The 19,030-nt window shown below is 61.2% G+C and overlaps 6 protein-coding genes across 11 annotated transcripts; 5 read left to right on the plus strand and 1 right to left on the minus strand.

The window, feature by feature from the left end:
• Nucleotides 1–100: 100 nt before the first annotated feature.
• On the plus strand, nt 101–2,781 carry NUDT22 (nudix hydrolase 22). The gene is made up of 5 exons (XM_044259552.1): nt 101–869; nt 1,177–1,275; nt 1,982–2,079; nt 2,211–2,304; nt 2,618–2,781. The coding sequence occupies exons 1-5, from the start codon at nt 390–392 to the stop codon at nt 2,717–2,719; spliced, it is 873 nt and encodes a 290-aa protein (XP_044115487.1). The 5' UTR covers nt 101–389; the 3' UTR covers nt 2,720–2,781.
• A 531-nt stretch (nt 2,782–3,312) lies between these two features.
• DNAJC4 (DnaJ heat shock protein family (Hsp40) member C4) lies at nt 3,313–6,776 on the plus strand. Its single transcript, XM_044259554.1, has 6 exons — nt 3,313–3,731; nt 4,652–4,745; nt 5,235–5,434; nt 5,522–5,686; nt 6,396–6,482; nt 6,578–6,776. The coding sequence occupies exons 1-6, from the start codon at nt 3,607–3,609 to the stop codon at nt 6,678–6,680; spliced, it is 774 nt and encodes a 257-aa protein (XP_044115489.1). The 5' UTR covers nt 3,313–3,606; the 3' UTR covers nt 6,681–6,776.
• A 390-nt stretch (nt 6,777–7,166) lies between these two features.
• VEGFB (vascular endothelial growth factor B) lies at nt 7,167–10,757 on the plus strand. Of its 2 annotated transcripts, none has more exons than XM_044259558.1 (7): nt 7,167–7,395; nt 7,967–8,009; nt 8,499–8,695; nt 8,922–8,995; nt 9,207–9,242; nt 9,481–9,716; nt 10,320–10,757. In XM_044259558.1, the coding sequence occupies exons 1-6, from the start codon at nt 7,336–7,338 to the stop codon at nt 9,692–9,694; spliced, it is 624 nt and encodes a 207-aa protein (XP_044115493.1). In that variant the 5' UTR covers nt 7,167–7,335; the 3' UTR covers nt 9,695–9,716; nt 10,320–10,757. The 2 variants fall into 2 exon arrangements, with proteins under 2 accessions (XP_044115493.1, XP_044115494.1); XM_044259559.1 differs by having other exon boundaries at nt 7,169–7,395; nt 9,582–9,716.
• Nucleotides 10,758–12,644: 1,887 nt separating this feature from the next.
• On the plus strand, nt 12,645–15,434 carry FKBP2 (FKBP prolyl isomerase 2). Of its 5 annotated transcripts, none has more exons than XM_044259562.1 (6): nt 12,645–12,752; nt 14,008–14,176; nt 14,516–14,628; nt 14,750–14,796; nt 15,158–15,193; nt 15,284–15,434. In XM_044259562.1, the coding sequence occupies exons 1-6, from the start codon at nt 12,691–12,693 to the stop codon at nt 15,343–15,345; spliced, it is 489 nt and encodes a 162-aa protein (XP_044115497.1). In that variant the 5' UTR covers nt 12,645–12,690; the 3' UTR covers nt 15,346–15,434. The 5 variants fall into 5 exon arrangements, with proteins under 5 accessions (XP_044115497.1, XP_044115499.1, XP_044115498.1 ...); XM_044259564.1 differs by lacking the exon at nt 12,645–12,752 and adding an exon at nt 13,067–13,155; XM_044259563.1 differs by lacking the exon at nt 12,645–12,752 and adding an exon at nt 13,205–13,282.
• On the plus strand, nt 12,796–13,698 carry LOC122913055 (glycine-rich cell wall structural protein 1.8). The gene has a single exon (XM_044259560.1). It carries the CDS (start codon nt 12,901–12,903, stop codon nt 13,696–13,698), a length of 798 nt encoding a protein of 265 aa, XP_044115495.1. The 5' UTR covers nt 12,796–12,900.
• Nucleotides 15,435–15,831: 397 nt separating the features above from the next.
• PPP1R14B (protein phosphatase 1 regulatory inhibitor subunit 14B) lies at nt 15,832–18,253 on the minus strand. Its single transcript, XM_044259561.1, is given in 6 exon segments — nt 15,832–16,170; nt 16,266–16,298; nt 16,623–16,706; nt 17,803–18,084; nt 18,086–18,192; nt 18,195–18,253. Coding segments are annotated over 6 exon segments (609 nt in total). The 5' UTR covers nt 18,229–18,253; the 3' UTR covers nt 15,832–16,101.
• Nucleotides 18,254–19,030: the final 777 nt, after the last annotated feature.

Consider the following 19,030-nt stretch of genomic DNA (forward strand, 5'->3'; position numbering starts at 1 on the left):
AAGGGGCGGAGCCTGTGGGCCGCGCAGTTCGGTGAGTGCTGCTGGAGGCTGGCGCTTCCGGATCCTGCGAGGGGTCTGGCGCCCCAGGGGTTGGTGGGAGGACCCTGGGATTGGGAGAAATGGGGATAAATGGGTGACTGGACTCAGGACCTCTGGGTGGTAGAGATGCGCGGGAGTCCTAGGGATGTCAGGCAGCAGGAATCTCGGGGCTCTTGCTGGGATAAGACACTCTCCTGCCCAGGGAGAGGTCAGAGGGGATCAGAAGGGCTGGGGGAACCCTAAGGAGGTCTGTGGCCCAGGGGGCCAGCTGCTTGGCTCAAGGATCGCTGTGGGGCTTTCGGGGTGACAGTCCCGGCTGTGTCCTCCCCCAGAGTGGCCCTGTCCAGATCATGGACCCTGAGGTGTCTTTGCTGCTGCGGTGCCCCCCAGGTGGGCTGCCAGAGGAGCAGGTACGGGCTGAGCTGAGCCCAGACCATGACCGTCGCCCACTGCCAGGAGGGGACGAGGCCATCGCTGCCATCTGGGAGAGCCGGCTACAGGCTCAGCCCTGGCTCTTTGACGCCCCCAAATTCCGTCTGCACTCTGCCATCTTGGCCCCCACTGGCTCACAGGGACCACAACTGCTCCTGCGCCTGGGCCTGACTTCCTACCGAGACTTCCTGGGCACTAACTGGGCTGGTTCAGCGGGGCAGCTGCAACAACAGGGCGCCACTGACTGTGGTGACAAGCAAGCCTACCTGGCAGACCCGCTGGGGGTTGGCGCCATGCTGATCACAGCAGATGACTTCTTTGTCTTCCTGCGTCGCTCTCGGCAGGTGGCAGAGGCACCTGGGCTGGTGGATGTGCCTGGGGGGCACCCTGAGCCTCAGGTGAGATGCCAGGCTGGGTGCAAAGGCACAAAGACACAAAAGGCTTTGTTTTCCTCATCCCTTTAGGGGGGAGGGTGGCCTGGTGCTTATCTGGGTGGGAAACTAGGGGATGATGGGGGGCGTGGGGTGAGGGGTGGGGAACAGAGGACTAGCTAGATCTCTGGTTGTCCATATGGAAATGTGGGCCTGGGTCAAGGGATCACCAAGATTCTTACTCTGTGCATAGCCAGGCCCTAAGGGCCAGCAAATATGGGGGAGGCAGGGAGGGAAGAGATGAAGAACAGGAGCTGAGCCTGACCTTTCTCAGGCCGTGTGCCCCGGTGACAGTCCCCTGCACAAGAACCTCCCTGGGGAGCTGGTGGTGCATGAGCTCTTCTCCAGTGTCCTCCAGGAGATCTGTGATGAGGTGAGTGCGGGGTGGCCCAGACAGGTGGGCAAGAAGGGAGGGGGTAGAACATGCCAGAATTCCCCAGGTATGGGCTGGCAGGAAGGTCTGCAGGCCTCTGGCCTTGGGGGAAGAGCTTGGCTTTGCAGTTAGGCACAAGTAGAGTGGAATTCTAGCCCCTGTGTCTGTGTGCCTCAAGCTCCTCTTCTTTAAAACGGGAACAAGAGGGGCGCTTGGGTGGCTTAGTTGGTTAAGCATCTGCCTTTGGCTCAGGTCATGATCCCAGGGTCCTGGGATTGAGCCCTGTGTTGGGCTTCCTGTCCAGTGGGGAATCTGCTTCTCCCTCTGTCCCTCTGCCGTTCTTGTGCTCTCGCTCTCTCTCAAGTAAATAAAACCTTTAAAATTTTTTTTAAAAAATGGAAAAAAAAGGAACAATGATGAATGTCTTGCTTACTCCACTCCCCCACCCCACCCCACCCCACCCCTGTGCCGTGTGTTGAAAAGAGTCCCAGTTACTCCTGACTTCCCTTGGGTGACTCTGGGCAAACTGTTTAGTTTCTTGAGTTCTCCTTTCCCATCTGTAATATGAACATGCCTAAGATCTGACATTTTGTGATTCTGGGCACTTGAACTACGAACTGTAAAATGCTGTACAAGGATAATGTTCTTCATCGAGACGGGCAGGGATGTGGGCAGTGGGCACTGACGGGTGGACCCCCTGTCCCAGGTGAACGTGCCACTGTCCACTCTGAGCCAGCCACTGCTGTTGGGCATTGCCCGCAATGAGACCAGTGCCGGCCGCGCCAGTGCTGAGTTCTATGTCCAGTGAGTGGACTCTGGGGTACAGGGTTCTGGGGTAGGTGGGTGGTCCAGGGGAATGGCTGAGACAGCTGGGGTTTCCCAGGGACCCTCCAGGGCCTGGACACTCCCCAAGCCACCCTCCTGTCCTTTTCCAGGTGCAGCCTGACTTCTGAGCAGGTGAAGAAGTACTACATGGGTGGGGGAGCTGAGGCCCACGAGTCTACGGGAATCATCTTTGTGGAGACACAGGTGTGAAATGGCAAAGTGTGTCCTGCTTGGACAAAGAGCTGGTGTTGGGCTTGGCACAGGCCAGGTGATACATGTCTGTTTCCCCGGGGCTGGGTCAGATGGGGCAGCGAAATCTCTTAGAGCTTTCCTCCAGAGCCAGAAGGCCTCTTTGAGGATGCCCTCAGTCCAAGAGAGGGCCAGGAACCTCTTCAGCCTCCTTAACATGTCTCCCTAGAGATGGTGAAGTGCAGAGGGTTCTGAGGCTTAGGAATGCTGGGGCACAGGTCCCACAAGAGACCTGAGGGCTGGATGTTGGGGGTCTCTCTCCCCACAGAGGGTACAGAGGTTGCAGGAGACCGAAATGTGGACTGAGCTCTGCCCGTCGGCTAAAGGTGCTATCTTCCTCTACAACCAAGTCCGGGGAAGTCCCACCTGAGTCGCCCGAGGGTCCCCAACCCTAGCACGACTTGGAAGACAATAAAGGGCTTTATTCTTGGATTCCATTGGCATCTGCTGTTTCTGTGAGACAGAGATGGACCGCTGGGAGAGACCCGGGTGGCTGTGAGGCAGGACGAGCATTGGGAAACAACAAAAACCCAGCCTCCGTTCTCGCTCTGCAAACTAGAACGAGGACGAAGCCCCCTTGCCAGGCCGTGGTGAGGGTCCGGGCCTCCTATGGGGTGGAAGCTGCTTTACGAAAGCTGTCTTGCTGCAGAGCAGAGTAACAAACATATTCCAGGGACAGAGCAACGGAAGCGGGGTCGGAGGCCTCAGCGAGGGCAGGCAACGTCCCTCCCGCTTCGCCAACCCGCGCCCGTTGTCTTTCCGCAGGTCCGCGGGCCTCGACCTCGTTGGGTGGACCCGAGGCGCCAAAAGCCAATGGGTGTGCGGGGTGTGGACTTTGACGTACGTCCGGACCTTCGTGTTCTGTGGGCGGGGCCTCGGTGTCTAAGCCAATGAGAACGCGGGGGCGGGGTCCGCATAGGGGCAGGAATAGGAGGCCGCGGAACCCGTGAGCGCTTGCGGGGGCGGGGCGGGGCGGGCCCCTCCTTCACCCGCCTACCCCAAGGCTCCCAGGGTGGGGAGGGGGTCCCCGGCGTCCGGGACAGCTGGTCCCGGACACCGAGGCCAGTGTGGGGACGGGCTCCGGACGCCTCGATCAGAGGCAGGGGCAGGTCCAGGACACCGGGGTCTGGTCCTGAGGAAAGGAGGCCCCGCCGCCCCTGGGTTCCCCGAGGCAGCTTCAGTTTGCCTTCGCAAGTAAACGGGGCCAGGCCCTTCCCTTTGGCCCTGGAGTGCTTGAAGTGTCCCATCCTGGTCCCGATGCACTCTCCTTGGTGGCCTCCTTTCACCAGCCGCCGGCCTGTCGCCATGCTGTCCCTGTGCCTGTGCCGGTCGTGGCACCGCAGCCCTGCCACCCGGCTCTTCTCAGCGGCCTCCGGGCAGCGGTGAGTCGGGGGCAGGGGGCAGGCCCCCATCATTCAGTGGGTTTCGTTGAGGAGGGCCTGCCCAGCTCCAGGCCTGGACCTAGGCACTATGATAGTTGTGATCTCTGTACTCTGTGTCAGGTGCCTTACAGGCTAGTTTCAGGTAACGCTCACCTTCACGACTGAGGACACGAGATCAAAGATTAAGGGGTGACCCCCAAGATCATACAGCGAGTTAAGTGGAAGAAGCAGAGTTTGAGTCCAAGCCAAACTCCGTGCTCTTTTCATGACTGTAGTGGTTGTCAAGCATCACTGTGCAACTCGGTGGGCGGGGGTGGGGTGGGGTGGGGGGGTGTGGCTTACAAATATGCAGATTCCCGGGCCTGGTTCTGGAGAGTCTGATGCGTAGGAATGAAGTGGGGCTCAGGAATCTGGTTTTGGGGGGTTTCTTGCTTTTGCTTTTTTTTTTTTTAAACAAGATTTCTGGGTGTTTACGCAAGGGGTCTGAGGGCTACACACTGAGATGTTCTGATCTGCACCATACCTGAAATGCTCAAAAAGGGAGGGATGATTTGCAGGTGGAGCTCCCTTGGCCTCAGCTTCCTTACATCCTGGTTCCTTCCTTCCTTTCTTTTTCTTTCTGTTTTTCTTTTCCTTCCTTCTTTCCTTCCTTTCTCCTCTTTCTTTCTTCTGTCCTTTCTTCTTTTTCTTTCTTTTCCTGTTTGTCTTTCTTTCTTTCCTTTCTCTTTCTTCCTTTTTCTTTCTCTCTCTCTCTTTCCTTCCTTCTTCCTCTTTCTTTCTTTCTTTCTTTTTTTTTTTTTTTTAACCTCCTGGTTTCTGAGTTGAGGAGTGCGGTCTGTGAGGGGGAGTGCTGGGAGGGGGAGGGGAGGAATATCCTCTGTGTTTCTACAGCCCCTGCAGTTTCTGGCCTGTCTCCACAGGTCTGGCCCCAGGAACTACTATGAACTGTTAGGAGTGCATCCTGGTGCCAGCACTGAAGAAGTTAAACGAGCTTTCTTCTCCAAGTCCAAAGAGGTACCAGTGGTCCTAGATGGGGAGGAGGGACAGTCAGTCTGAGCTGGATAAGGTACATTTCAGATTCCCGGGAGAGGAGCTGAGTGGCTCAGTCTGGATGGTGCCACATCCCTCAGCATGCAGAGAGTGGGCATTGCCCCCAGGGCAGAGGTCTGGCCAGTTGGGAGGAAAGGTTGGGGCAGACGCCAAGGATTCTGTGTGATGGGCTGGACGTGGTTCTTTTGAACTGCCTGCTCTTGAGAAAGCCTGGACCAGGAAATATAGTGAGATCCAGGCAGCAGGTGGGGAGGGCTTGAACAGGGGAGGGGGCAGGAGTCTGTGCTTCCTTACTCTCTGGCCTTCTAGAAGGGTGGGCAGCCCTGAGAGGGAGGATTACTGGCCAGGCAGGGCCTCTGTGGATGGTTTGAGTCTTTGAGGGTGGACATTACTGGGCTGGGTTCTGTGAAGGGACATGGAAAGAGAGCTGACCGGAGTCCTGTCCCACCCCAGCTGCACCCCGACCGGGACCCTGGGAATCCAGCCCTGCACAGCCGCTTTGTGGAGCTCAGTGAAGCATACCAAGTGCTCAGCCGAGAGCAGAGCCGCCGAAGCTATGATCACCAGCTGTCCTCCGCAAGTCCTCCAAAGCCTCCAGCAACCGCGGCCCATGCCAGGTCTGCGCATCAGGCACACAAGTATCAGGCACACAGGTACAGTCGTCCTGCCCCTTGCTTGCCCCACCACCCCCAAGTCCCCTAGGGAGCCTCATCCCACACTTCCTTTCTCCTCCCTCCCAGCGGCTCCTGGGAACCCCCCAATGCCCAGTATTGGGCCCAGTTTCCTGGTGTGAGGCCTCAGGGACCAGAGTCGAGGAAGCAGCAGCATAAACAGAACCAGCGGGTTCTAGGATACTGCCTCCTGATCATGCTGGCAGGCATGGGCCTGCACTATGTCGCCTTCAGGTGCCTCCCTGCCTTCCCCCTGGGCAGAGGGCGGAGGATGGGCGGGGGGGGCGCTCAGTGTGGTCAGTCATACATCCACACCGCCTCTGGGGCCTGCACTTTTGTGTCTCTCCAGCTAAGAATGGCATGAAGTAGGTCTCCTGAGCATCATCTCCTGGGCAAAGGCAGCTCTGCTCCCACTAAAGGCTAATGTTATTTTCAGGTTTTTTGGCATTTGAAGGTAAATCTTTGGTGCTGCTGCCAGGGCGTGCTGGAGTCAAGCAAGATCACGCATAAGAAGGAAATATGTTGTAACTGGGCCTCACTGGCAACTGTCCTTACTTGTTGGGCAATCGGCTGTCTCCCTGCCACTCTTTTATGCATGCTGTGGGTACTGAGGTCTACAACAAAGATACCTAAGGGCTGATGCCCACAGCCAGCAGCCTGCCTAGCTCAGTGGTAGAGTGACATGGACACCCTTTCTAGTCTCCTGTGAGGAGGAACACCCTGATGTTCGGAGCTGTGGTCACCCCCTTCAACAGGGCAGCCAGGGACCTGAGTCACCAGTGGACCCTGGAGAAGCCGCGGCCCTTCTGGGCCCCTCTCCCCACCTAGAACAGGCAGTTGGCCTGAGGTCCTCATGAATGAGGAGAACCTAGAGCGGCCTGGATGGCGTGGGGGTGTGTTTGGGGGGCCGCAGGGATTGGGATTAATTGTAACCCCCTTGCAGGAAGCTGGAGCAGATACACCGGAGCTTCATGGATGAAAAGGATCGGGTCATCACAGCCATCTACAATGACACACGGGCCCGGGCCAGGTCTGTCCCAGCTCCGTCCTGCCCTCTCCCTTCACTGTCCTGGCACCACTCTCTGGGATGCTCTGTCCTGACCACCCAGGTGCTCTCCCCTGCAGGGCCAACAGAGCCAGGCTCCTGGAGAAACTGCAGGAGCAGCAGCTGCAGCCCCCACCTGGAGGCCCAGGGATCGCGCCTCCCAACACAGGCACCCGGCCGTGAGCGGCTCACTTGGACGCGGGCTGCCGGTTGTTCCCTCCTTGCTACCCCGCGGGACTTGCCACCCCTCGAAACGCGTGCAATAAAGTGCTTCTCAGAGCTCGAGTCCGGCTCCTTGCTTCAGGCCCGGCGGCCCCCTCCCGGGGCCTCGCCGGGAGAACCGCACCCCGCCCTCCGGGTCCTGGCGGCTGCGACCCGGGAGCCCGGCCCCCTGGGCGGTGCGTCCCCTTTCCCCTGCTGCGGCGGGAGGGGTGGGTGTGTGGAGGGGGCGGGTCCCCGCGGCGGCCTCGCCCCCCCCCTCCCCCGCCCCGCCCCCGCCCCGCGGCCCGGTGGGGAGCGCGTGTCTGGGTCACATGAGCCGCCCGCCCGCCAGCCCGGGCCCGGCCCCCTGCCGCCCCCACCGTCCCCGCTGTCCCCGCCGCCGCCGCCCGCCGCCACCGGCCGCCCGCCCGCCCGGCTCCTCCGGCCGCCGCCGCGGCGCTGCGCTGCGCTGCCTGCGCTCAGGGCTCGGGAGGGGGCCGCGGAGGAGCGGTCCCCCGCGCCCGGCCCCCGCCCGGCGCGCCCGGGCCCGCGCCATGGGGCTCTGGCTGCCGCCGCCCCCCGCGCCACCGGGCTAGGGCGATGCGGGCGCCCCCGGCGCGCGGCCCCCGCGGGCACCATGAGCCCTCTGCTCCGCCGCCTGCTGCTCGCTGCGCTCCTGCAGCTGGCCCCCGCCCAGGTACGTGCGTCCCCAACATCCCAACCGCCCGCCGTGCCCTCTCTCAAGGTTGGCGGAAATGGGGAGACGCGGAGCGGCCTCTGCCTGGGGGACCCGCGGGGTCGGGCTGCGGACCGGGGCGTGGCGGGGATCCGGCCAGGGCATCCCCCGGGAAGAATCCCTCCCCGCAGGCCCGCCGACCCGCGGGCCCGCCAACCCAGCCCCGGGCCACTCCCCTGCCCCACCCCGTCCCCTGGGCTCGGCCGGGGGTGGAGCCGCTCGGTACCCGTAGGACTTGGTTCGGTGCCCACTGTGCCCCCTCCGGACCTGCTGCCTCCGAATCAGCGGGGCCACCAAGCTTGGAGATTGGATGCCACCGCTGCCGCCACCACTGTCCTAGCCTGGCTGGGGAGGGTCTCAGGTGGCCAGGAGAGGACAGGTTAAGCTAGAGTGACCCCAGGAGCAGAGCATCCTGGAAAAATATCACAGAGCAGTTGAAGCCTTTTGATGGCAAGGGCAGAGCCCTGGGGACAGCCACAGGGACAGCCCTTCCTTGAGTGCACCTTGGGTCCAGGTCCCTTCTCTCCTACAGGGCCCTGTGTCCCAGCCTGATGCCCTCAGCCACCAGAAGAAAGGTAATAGAAACAGTAACTCTGGGGTGCCTGGGTGGCTCAGTGGGTTAAAGCCTCTGCCTTCTGCTCAGGTCGTGATCCCAGGGTCCTGGTATTGAGCCCCACGTCAGGCTGTCTGCTTAGCGGGAAGCCTGCTTCCTCCTCTCTCTCTCTCTCTCTGCCTGCCTCTTTGCCTACTTGGGATCTCTGTCTGTCAAAATAAATAAAATCTTACTAAAAAAAGAAAGAAAGAAACAGTAACTCCTGCACTGAGGAGGTCTGTCCATCACGTTGTGTGATCCCAGCCACTCTCCAAGACACAAACTCTTCTTCTAACCATAAGAGAAAGTGGAAGCAGTAGGGTTCCTAGGTTCCTGGGCAGGGGAAGGCAGGTTGTGAGGGCAGAGAGAGGGCCAGTGGAGGGGGGCTGTGACACAGGAATTAGGGAGAACAGGGGTGGCGGGGGAGACAGGAACCCCAGCGGGGTCTTAACCCTTGCGCATCTGCCCCCAGTGGTGTCCTGGATAGATGTGTATACCCGTGCCACCTGCCAGCCGCGGGAGGTGGTGGTGCCCCTGACCGTGGAGCTCATGGGCACCGTGGCCAAGCAACTGGTGCCCAGCTGTGTGACCGTGCAGCGCTGCGGCGGCTGCTGCCCTGACGATGGCCTGGAGTGCGTGCCCACTGGGCAGCACCAAGTCCGAATGCAGGTGCTGGGGCCAGTGTAGTATGCCCAGCAGGGGTGGGGAGTCTGGTGCTGGGGGTGGTGGCGTGACGGTGGTGGGGGGCCAGATTGGTTGGGGGGGGGGCAATGGCCAGAACCGCGGCTGGTGGGTGAGCTCTTCTCTCCAGCCCGTGGAGCAGTCCCTTCCCCTGTCTCTCTCTCTCTTTCTCATTGTCTCTCACCCTGTCTTCTCCTCCATCTCTGGAACACAGATCCTCATGATCCGTTACCCGAGCAGTCAGCTGGGTGAGATGTCCCTGGAAGAACACAGCCAATGTGAATGCAGGTGCCAGCCAGGCCCCTCTTCTGAGCTCAGAGCCTGGGTTCCCCGGGTTGGGGGGGGTGTGGTGGTGCACATGGTGGTACTCCACAGTGGGGACCAGATTGCCAGGACTCCGACCGGGGTAGGCCTGGGATCTGGGGTAAAAGAGTAGGAGGCTTGGCTTTTCTGATCCTCTTCCCCCTCCTCGTCGCTGTCTGTCCCTCTTACTTTTCAGACCAAAAAAGAGAGAGAGTGCTCTGAAGCCAGACAGGTGAGTCTCTTGGGCTCTCACTGGGTGGGGAGCCCAGGCCCAGCAGCCAGGATGAAATGTGTGGGTGGGTAGGGGTGTGAGTGTGTCAGGAAGCTGCAGTCCTGTCCCTTCTTTCTCCTCCCACTGTGTCCCCCCCACCCCCTTTTCCTCTGCTCCCCAAGTCTGTGTGCTCTGGTCCAGCGCCAGCTCCTGGGAAGACTTTTCTTGCCCACCCCAGACACATTGCTTCTCCTCCTAGGGCTTCCACTCCCCACCACCGCCCCCAGCCCCGCTCCATTCCGGGCTGGGACTCTGCCCCCGGAGCACCCTCCCCAGCTGACATCACCCATCCCACTCCAGCCCCAGGCCCCACTGCCCACGCTGCACCCAGCGCCGCCAGCGCCCTGACCCCAGGACCTGCCGCTGTCGCTGCCGACGCCGCAGCTTCCTCCGTTGCCAAGGGCGGGGCCTAGAGCTCAACCCAGACACCTGCAGGTGAGGAGCTACGGGTGGCATCTGTTTGGGAAGGCTACGGGGGCCCCGGGAGCGGGTGCGGGGTGAGCCCTCCAGGGAACGGGAAGCTGCTGAATGTGTCGAACAAATATTTACCAAGCATCTGCGGGCACCGCAATCAGTGTAAACAGAGTTCACGTTCTCATGGGGGAGGTGGACCTGAGGATATGGGAGGCCAACAGAGGTCAAAGGTTGAGGTCAGGGGGCACCTGCCATGGTCTCCCAGAGGTCAGAGAGGCCCCGAAGGTAACCTCAGCCTGCAGTCAAGACGAGAGAGATGGCTCTCCACTTGGTGAAGCTCTGGGCCCTCCTAAAAGCCTCCGTGGGAGACATTTGTCTCATCTTTGGGTCTCTGTGAGAGGCCAAAGGACACTGTGGAATCCTTGTCCACCCTTGTCTGAGGTGCTTCTCAGCCACTCCTCCTTTCCACAGCGAGGCCATGGGGCGGCATCACGTGGGCAGGCCAGTTGGGGCTCCCCAGGAGTGGTAGAGAATGGGGTTCACAGAAGGTAACAAAGGGGTGAATGTAGAGAAGCAGGGGCCGAGCCGTGCCTGCGTGAACAGACCCCTTCCTCCCTCCCTCAGGTGCCGAAAGCTGCGAAGGTGACACGTTGCTTTTCAGACTCAGCCACTTGCCCTCACCAGCCAGCCGCCCTCCCAGAGGGGGACAAGAGGGCAGTATGTTGAGAAGAGCCCAGTCGCAAGATCACCGTGTGGGCAGAAGCTGCTCCAGGCCCTGGGCCTCTCAGAGGACTTCCCAGCTGTCCCAGGTCTCTCCAAGGCTGCCATCCAACAGGGTGGACAGCTGGGCAAGGAGAGGTGCAGGCAGCACTGGGGGTCCCGGACTAACTCGAGAGAGAAGGGGTCCCGTCTCAGTGTGCGACCACCATGTACGAGTGAGCATCTTAACAGCTGGCTCCGTCCCCTCCCTAAGAAGACACCGATCCTCCGCACATACTGGGAATTGGGCTTCAGTGTGAGAACTGTGACCCCCAAGCCTGATAAAAGAGATGGAAGGAGCTATCCCTGCCTGTGTCCCTGTTTGTCACTGTCCTGGCTGGGGGATTCAGGCGTTTGGTGTCACACCACCTCCTGGAGCCAGAGCTGGTCTGACTCCCTTGTGTGATGGAGGAAGCGAGGCCTGAGGTCCCTCACCAGGTCACAGAGCCGGAAATGTGTGTTCTTTGTAGTCTCTTGTCCCATCCGGGTCCTGTCCCTCCTGCTTAACACAGAGGCTCCTTTCTGGAAGGAGACGGCCTACTGTGGCCCGTGAGCTTGACGTGAGACCCAGATCTGCAGAATGATCTTGGTTGTCACTGTCCCCTCTCGAGCCTAAGCTTCCACATGTGCACTTGGAGGGAATGGATGAGCACTTTGCCCCCCTGCCCTTGGGCTCCAGGAAAGTCTGAGTATGTCTTCCCTTGAGAGAAAAACCCATCCTCTCTGCTGGGGAGCACTCTCTATGTAACCTACTTCCTCTAGCTTAACTCTGAAGCTACGCACTGCCCTGTCCCCACCTCCCTGAAAGGGAAGTACCAAAGGGCTGTGGCTGGTGGGCTCCGTTTGGGAGATAGACCCCCTCAACCCCAACCACATGGTTTTCTCCACCTTCACCTCCCTTCCCCTTGGGCTCCCCTCACCAGCCCCTGCTTGGGACTCTCCTGACTTTCATCTGACCCAGCCTAAGCTCAGTGCCTGGCCCTCTTCCTGTAGCCTCTAGGGTTCCTGGGGTGGAGCTCAGGGTGGGGGGGTGGGGGGGTGCGGGGAACCAAAGGCCAACCTTGGGGACCCAGTGCTTTGCCTTGCTGAGAGAGGACATTCAGGGGCAGAGGTTAATCCTAAGTGGTTACCCTAATGGAGAGTTTCTCTGAGGTGTGAGATTGGAGAGCATGGTAGTGATCTTATTGGGCCCAAGGCAGAAGTGGGGTTCAACCAGAAGAGACAATTCCTGTGACTACCAATTTCAGATCATTTTTCTCAGCTATGCTGTCAATGAAAATGCCATAGCTCAATGGAAGTGGGACAGATGAAGGCTGGAGACCCAAGAGCGGCTCCCTCCCAACCCACTAAGTGCTGGACACACACAGTGCTTCATATGTGCCCCCTCCCTTAGTCCTCAATTCTAAGGTTGGCGCCGCTGATTAGCTTCCTTTTTTAATTGATGAACAGGATCAGAGAGGCTGATCGACCCGGGGTGTGACCTCCAGCTAGTTGTCTCTAACAGCTGGTTTAGGTTTCATTGCCTCCCAACTACAAGTTCTTTACTTCCAACTGAGAGATGTTGACCGCGCACTGCTGGGTGCTGAGGCACCTGAAAATACCAGTCTGGTTGGGGGAACAGGCGCAACCAGACCACTGCCATCGTGACTCCGGTCAGTGCGAGGCAGGCAGAGGCAGGCCTGGAGGCCAGCGCGGAGCAAAGGGAGAGCATTAGCCGCTGGCCAGGGCCTGGTGGATCCCCTTATGGCCGCAATCCCACAGTGGCCCTGTCAGGTGGGTGCTGCCAAGTCCGCGGTACAGAGACTCCAGATCCCACCAGGCCCAGGAACTCGCTCAAGGTCACATTGCCAGTCAACGGCAGATCGCAAATTCAAACCCAAGTCTGAACCCCAGGCTCCTTCCACTGCAACGAACTGGAGATTGGGGATCACGAAGTGGCCCAGGGACAAACCGGAACGCTTAGGAGAACCTGGGAATGAATAAAATGGCGTCTCAAGACCCCCTCCGGGAAGCCCCGTCCGCCTGACCTCAATTTCACCTCGACCGGAAGTGCCGAAGGCACTTTAGGAAGTAACTTTCACCTAACCTTACCGACTACCGAGCCACCGGAAGCAGCGCGTCGTCACGTGTTGGCGCGAGGGCGGGGCTGGGGGAAAGGCCGCCCCACCGGGCGTGTGGCAGCGGGTTTCGCACAGTCCAATGAGGGCGGGCGGCGTGGCCGGGCCGGGTAGCGACGATGACGCGCCTGCGCAGAGGCAGCAGCACGACTGGGGTTGACTCCGGGGGCGCGGCGAGGAGGTGAGCGGGGGCCACAGCCCGGGCTGGGGGGAGCCGGGGTGCAAGGGGGCAGGCTGGATCAGGTCGGGCAGGAGCGGGCCGGGGCTCCGAGCATCAACGAGGGATAGGTTAGGAGGAAATTGGGAGTTGGGGTCGGAGCTGTCTGGGGATGCCGCAGGGGGAGGGTTCTCACGCCGCACGGGGCGGAGCCCCGGGAGTCGGGGCGGGACGTGGAGCAGAGACGGGTGGAACCTCTGATCTGGTTCCAGTAGAAGGCGGAACTCCGGGGCTGGGGGCGGAGCTAGGATCGGTGGGGGGCGGAGCCTGGTCTTTGGAGGAGGAGCTGGAACAGGCGGAAGGCGGAGCCTCGGGTGTAGAGACCGAAAGGGACGGAGCTCAGGCGCTGGGGGCGGGCCTTCAGCCGGTGAGTGGCGTGGCTACCGTTCAGGAAAAGGGGTCTGGTTCTGTCGAGGGTGGGGCTCCAGAGGAGGGGGCGGAACTACGTCCTCTAAAGGGTGGGGTCAAGGAGTCAAGCGAAGGGGTAGGCCCAGGTAATGGCCCGGGGCGTCCACGCGGGGGCGGCCTCCGTGGGGGCCGGGCCTGGGGACGCGGTAGGCCAAGAACACCCCCTGGAGAGGTGGTGTGGGTGGAGCGGGCTCGGCGGCCACCCGACACGGGACCAGTCTGGGTACCCCGCAGGCCCCCGAGGGCTCAGAGCTGGGGCGGCGCCCCTGGCGGAGGCACAGGCCCGGCCTGGGGGGTTCCTCCGGAGGATCGGAGCTCCCCGGAGCCATCCAGCGGCGATGTGTGGGTCCCTCGGGGCAGGCCCCCTGCAGCGGCCGCAGAAGTGTGGGTGTGCTGGGCGGGGGGCAACTGGGTGTGGCGTGAATGGGGTCGCCCTGTCGAGGCAACTGCTGGACAGCCAGATAGGGTTTGGACTTTGCGTAAAGGTACGGGTGGGAACTGAAGAGTGGAGCTGGGGACCGGGAGGGAAGGAAGGGCTGGGGGTGAGCAAAGGGGCGGGGCCCTGGCTGCTGTGGCCTCCCCTGACCCCCTCCCCCCGCTGCTGGGGTCCTCGGGCAAGCCCCCTTCTCACTGGACTGGTAAGTGTGGCCGCGAAGCCCGGGGGATGGGGTGGTGACCCGGGACAAGGGGATCCCCAGGGGCAGGCAAGTTACGGTGGGGGTGGAATTCTTCTGGAACCTGCCCCTATTCCATGCCTTCCCCGCCCTACCCTCCGGTCGGTTGGTCGGTCGGTCGGGGTCTGTCCCCGCAGAGACATGAGGCTGAGCTGGGTCCTGACAGTACTGTCCATCTGCCTGAGCGCCCTGGCCACTGCTGCGGGGGCGGAGGGCAAACGGAAGCTGCAGATCGGGGTCAAGAAGCGGGTGGACCACTGTCCTATCAAATCGCGCAAGGGGGACGTCCTGCACATGCACTACACGGTGGGTGAGGGAGTGGGTCATTTGGCGTGGGTGGGGCTTCTGGGGACCTGAGAAGACTTGGAAGCCAGATCCCTCAGCCTACAAGGTGGGTGACCTTGGGCAAGTCCCCTTTCCCTTTTACATAGTTTCCACAGTTCTCCCCTGCTGTTCACTGCCTGATCCCCAGGTTGGCACCAGCAAGCAGTGAGTGTCCTATGAGCTGCCCACCCAAGGCTCTGTCCCCTTCTAGGGCTATGGCTGCCAATGGGGAAATGGGGAGCCAGACTGGAGAGAGCAGCTGGGTGGGGAGGTATCTCAGAGTGGACCCTCCTCTTCACTGGCCTTCCCATGGTCCCACAGGGGAAGCTGGAAGATGGGACGGAATTTGACAGCAGCCTGCCCCAGAACCAGCCCTTTGTCTTCTCCCTGGGCACAGGCCAGGTCATCAAGGGCTGGGACCAGGGGCTGCTGGGGTGAGTCAGGGGGCCGTGGGTGTGGTCGATGAGGTTGACTGTGGGAGGCAAGCCCCGGGGATAGGGTGGGGGGCAGGGAACCTGGGTGCTTGCTCTGTGCTGATCGTGTGTTGTCCTGCAGGATGTGTGAGGGAGAAAAACGGAAGCTGGTGATCCCATCAGAGTTGGGTAAGAGGCCCTTCCTGAGCCTGAATGGGGGAGTTGAGGGTGTGTGTCTGGGGAAGGGTGAAGTTGGTTCAGCCTCTGCATTGATCTCCACCCCATCCATTCATTATGGCACATGCCTCTTCCAAGTCTAACCATGCCCAGCAGTAAGAACAGGGCAAGACCCCTGGGACACTTGATTCTGGAACCCGCTCTCTGCCCCCTTACCCGACCTTTTGTAGCCCCTTGCCGTCTCCATTACACGTTCTCCATTTCTGGCTTTCTTGTTGAGATGGGCAGAGGCCTGTCTTCAGGCTGGGTGTCTGCAGTACACCTCTCCCTTGGCCTGGCTACACCTCACTGTTTCTTTGTGCATCTTTGACAGGGTACGGAGAGCGGGGAGCTCCCCCAAAGATTCCAGGTAATATACCTCCCTGCCCCCCAGGGTCCTGCACCCATCTTGTTTCCCTGTAGTCCTGATTCTCATTCTGTCCCTTCTTCTCCCCTGCAGGCGGCGCAACCCTCGTGTTCGAGGTGGAGCTACTCAAAATCGAGCGACGCTCAGAACTGTAGCAAAACCGGGAAGGGGCAGTGGAGAGGCCCCCATCAGGGACCAGACTGCTTAAAAAAAAAAAAAAAATACAAAAAACAAAACCCTTAAAGTCTGTGAAGTGAGCCTGTGTGTATTTGGGGGTCCCAAGAAACTGAGAACCCACAGCTTCAGCCAGTACCCCTTCCCCCTTGGCACCACCAACCCATCTTCTTGCCTTGGGTGTAGGCTCACTGGCATGGGGAATCACAGTGGCCAGGCCCTAGGTGGCATGGTGGGTGGCCCCTGGCCCAGAGGAAAAGGAGTGTTCTTGCCTTCTAACAGCAACACCACTTCCCCCAGTTCCCCAGCCACTTCCAGCTCTTGGTCTGGGAGCCAGCACTGGGCTATCGCCATGGCTACATGGCCCTCAGGAAGGCCTGCGGTCACCTGGGAAGACACTGAGCTGGCAGCAGTCCAGTCGTGGAGCAATGTGTCCCCCCTAAAAGAGACCAGCTGAGCCTGTGAGCTGCACCAAAGGCATATCCTAGCTTTATTAAAGGGCCGCGCCGCAGAGTCAATATAAAAACACAAAAAGTCCCATCAGTTTAATAACAATAAAAAACCCCAAAAATGGAAAACTGAGGGGGCAGGGAAGAGGCCCCTGGGCCAGGGGCACGAGGAGCCCTGCTCATGGCGCCAGGCCTGGCCGCAGGGCCCCCCCGGGTATTGCTGTTGCTACGAGGTCGGGGGGCAGCGATTGTCCTGTGGGAGCCACCATTCACCGGGGTCAAGGACCCTTATTTCTTCTGGGGTGTGCTCAGCTTCTGCATGCCCCGGATCTTGTCCAGCAGGCCAGAGATGAAGGCCTGAACAGAAGGGAGGGCATTAGGGAGACCGGAATGCATGATGACCGAAACCCAGGCACCTCTCACCCCAGCCTCCGGGGAAACCACTTACTTACCTCAGTGGGTTTGTAACAGTCAACCAGCAGCTCCTAGGAGGGCATGGTAGGGGGTAAGTACAGCTGTGAGTTCTAAGACACAGGGACCTGAAGTTCACCTGTACCCACTTCCAAGGGACTGGGGCCACTCCCAAGGCACAGATGATGTCACAGCCATTCAACAGCTGGGCAAGCACCATTCGCCCCATTTGACGAAGGCAGAAGCCGAGGCTCCCCATCACAGAGCTGACTGACTACAACCAAAGAAGACCTAAATCTAGAGACTTGCTTACCCAAGGGGCAGCACCTCCAGGCAGCCCTTTCCTCCCTGATCTCCCCTACCTACAGTCCTGCTGTCTCTCCTAGCCCCTCTCTCACCTTGACCCTGGCAGCCCGGGTATCATCACTCTCCATGTCCAGGAGTTCGTCCACATCAATCTCCAACTCTGGGATCTCCTCCTCCTGGGGTAGGGGTGGGGGAGGAGGGAGAGACAAGGGCCTGAGTTGGGAGAGAGGGTGTGAGCTCTGGCTGGGGCCCCTGCCCGACCGCGGGATGAGCCAGCCTTCTTCGCCCAGTAGACAGCGGCAGCTGTCTGAGGAAGAAAACAGATCAGGCCTGTGCCAAGGCAAAATGCCCAACGGGGAGGGGGGGGGAGCTTCCTGTCCCTGCCAGTTGGGCACCGTGGGTGCCAGACTGGGCCAGACAGCTAGGGCTGGCGGACCCTGGGCTGAGAACCCTGCAGATGTGTTGCCCCAACTTCCCGCCCCCCATCCAAGTCAGCGCACAGGTGGGGCCAGCTGTCTCAACTCCTCACAGCCCCTACCCTTCCCCCAAACACCTGTCACAGCTTCCCAGGAGTGGGGAGGAAGTAAAGGGTGAGGGGTCAGTGGGAAGGACCCAGGGCTGGTAAGGGGGAAACAAAGAGCCTATGCTTTGCTGAGGGAGGGGGTGCCTGCCAGCCCTCCCCCCCAGGAAGCGTCTATCCAGTCTTGAGCCAGCTGCATTCCAGGGCTGGTCTAGGGTAGGCAGCAGCACAGGGCAAGACCACTCCTCCACCCTGCCCCCCAGGGGCCTGAGTCACCGTTTGAGCAAGGAAGGAGTCATGGGGTGGAGAACCAGAACCCAGAGGAAGGCTACTCGCTCCTACACCAAAATGGAGCGGCAGGCTGGCCCATTAGAACAGCCCAGACCCTGTACAATCCCACCAGGCTCGTGCCTTTTAACCAGATACGGTTAGCAAGCACCAGGTAGGTCTCCTTGCACTGCCCGCCCAGGCTAGCCTCCTGCCCATGCCTCAGGCTATCCCTTGAGGCTTCTAGAAGACCCCAAAGCTTGACCACAGTAGGGACATGAGAGAGTCACGAGGGAGAAGACTGGAGTGACTTAAGGTCAGACAAGAAAGAGCACACACTGGGGGCGGGGAGTATAGAAAGGGAGGGGAGCGCGCGGAAGCGGAGCGCCCATTGACTCCGGGTGACAGGCAGGCGCAATGTGGGGTTCCCAAGCAGTCCGACTAGGGAACGATCTTAGGGTGTCAGCGCAGAGTAGGGTACACACCTGGCAGTCGTAGAGGCGAGTGAGCTGCTCCAGGATCCACTCCTCCAGGTTGAGGCGCTTCCGTAGCTCCTTGCGGTCGTACTTGACCGTGACCTTCCCTTGGCGCCTCACTGGGCCCTCGTCGTCGGCGCCGCCCGGGCCCTCGCCTGCAGCCCCAGGGGGGCTCTGGAAGTAGACGCGGGGCCCTGGGCCACCACTGCCTGGTCCAGGGGCCGGGGCCGCCAACGCCGCGCCCCCCGCGGGGCCGCTGTCCGCCATGGCGGCCGCCGGGGCCACGTGCGCGCGTCGGGCCCCTCCCTGCGCCGCCGCCTCCGGGACGCCCGCCGGCTGGCTCCGGGCCGCTGGCTCGGGTTAGCTTGCGGGCTCGGCTCCGCACTGCTCGGCGGCGAGGGCGGCGGCAGGGGCGCCCGGGGGCAGCTGCAGCATGCGGAGCCCCCGGGCCAGGCCTGGCCGCGCCCCGCCCCCTCCCTGCCGATCCGCCCGCCCTTTGTCCCCCGCGGCCGCCGCCCGAGCCGCCGCCGCCGCCGCCGCCGCCGAAGCCGCTTTCTCTGTCTCGCTTGCTACCCCCGCCCCCCGACCACACCCCCTTAAAGGGCCAGTCCCTCTGCAGGTCCCTCACTCCCACCCGCCCCTGGGCAGGGTATAGGGGAGGGTCTAGCCGTCAGGGGTTTGGGCCTGGCTGTTTGATAATCCTTTTTAACCTTCCCGCCTCAATCCTGGCGTTTTAGGCGCCCGGTACCGGGATTTGGGCTCCTGCCGGGATCCTAGTGTTCTGTCCTTACTGACGCAAAGAGAGGGGTCATCTGGGAATGGAGGGGTGTGGGCAGTATATGCAGGGCGGGGGTCTGGAGAGGAGAAGTGGGAGCCCCCAAGGTCTGTATCCTCCGGTCCTTGCTTGGCCAGAGGAGGGCAAGCAGCCTCCTCCGCCGTAGACCGACACGTGGACCAGGTTCCTAAGGGTGGAGGGGCGGAGAAAGCGGACAGGAGCTGCGCAGGTCCCCAAAGGCCCTACTGGGCGAGGATACGCAGCCCCTATGGTGGAGGCCCAGGTTAGGGGCGAGCGGAACCGGCTGAACGGCCTGGAGGGCTAGACCCTAAGCTGCCACCGCCCACCGGCCAAGATGGCGGTGGAAACGGAATTATGGGAAATGTAGTTCCCGGAGTCGGGCCGGGCCGGGCCGCCCCTCCCCCTCAGCGGGGCCAGAGCGGGGAAGCGCGGGACTTGTTT

The sequence above is a fragment of the Neovison vison genome, chromosome 7, assembly GCF_020171115.1.
Source record: "Neovison vison isolate M4711 chromosome 7, ASM_NN_V1, whole genome shotgun sequence".
Taxonomy (NCBI): domain Eukaryota; kingdom Metazoa; phylum Chordata; class Mammalia; order Carnivora; family Mustelidae; genus Neogale; species Neogale vison.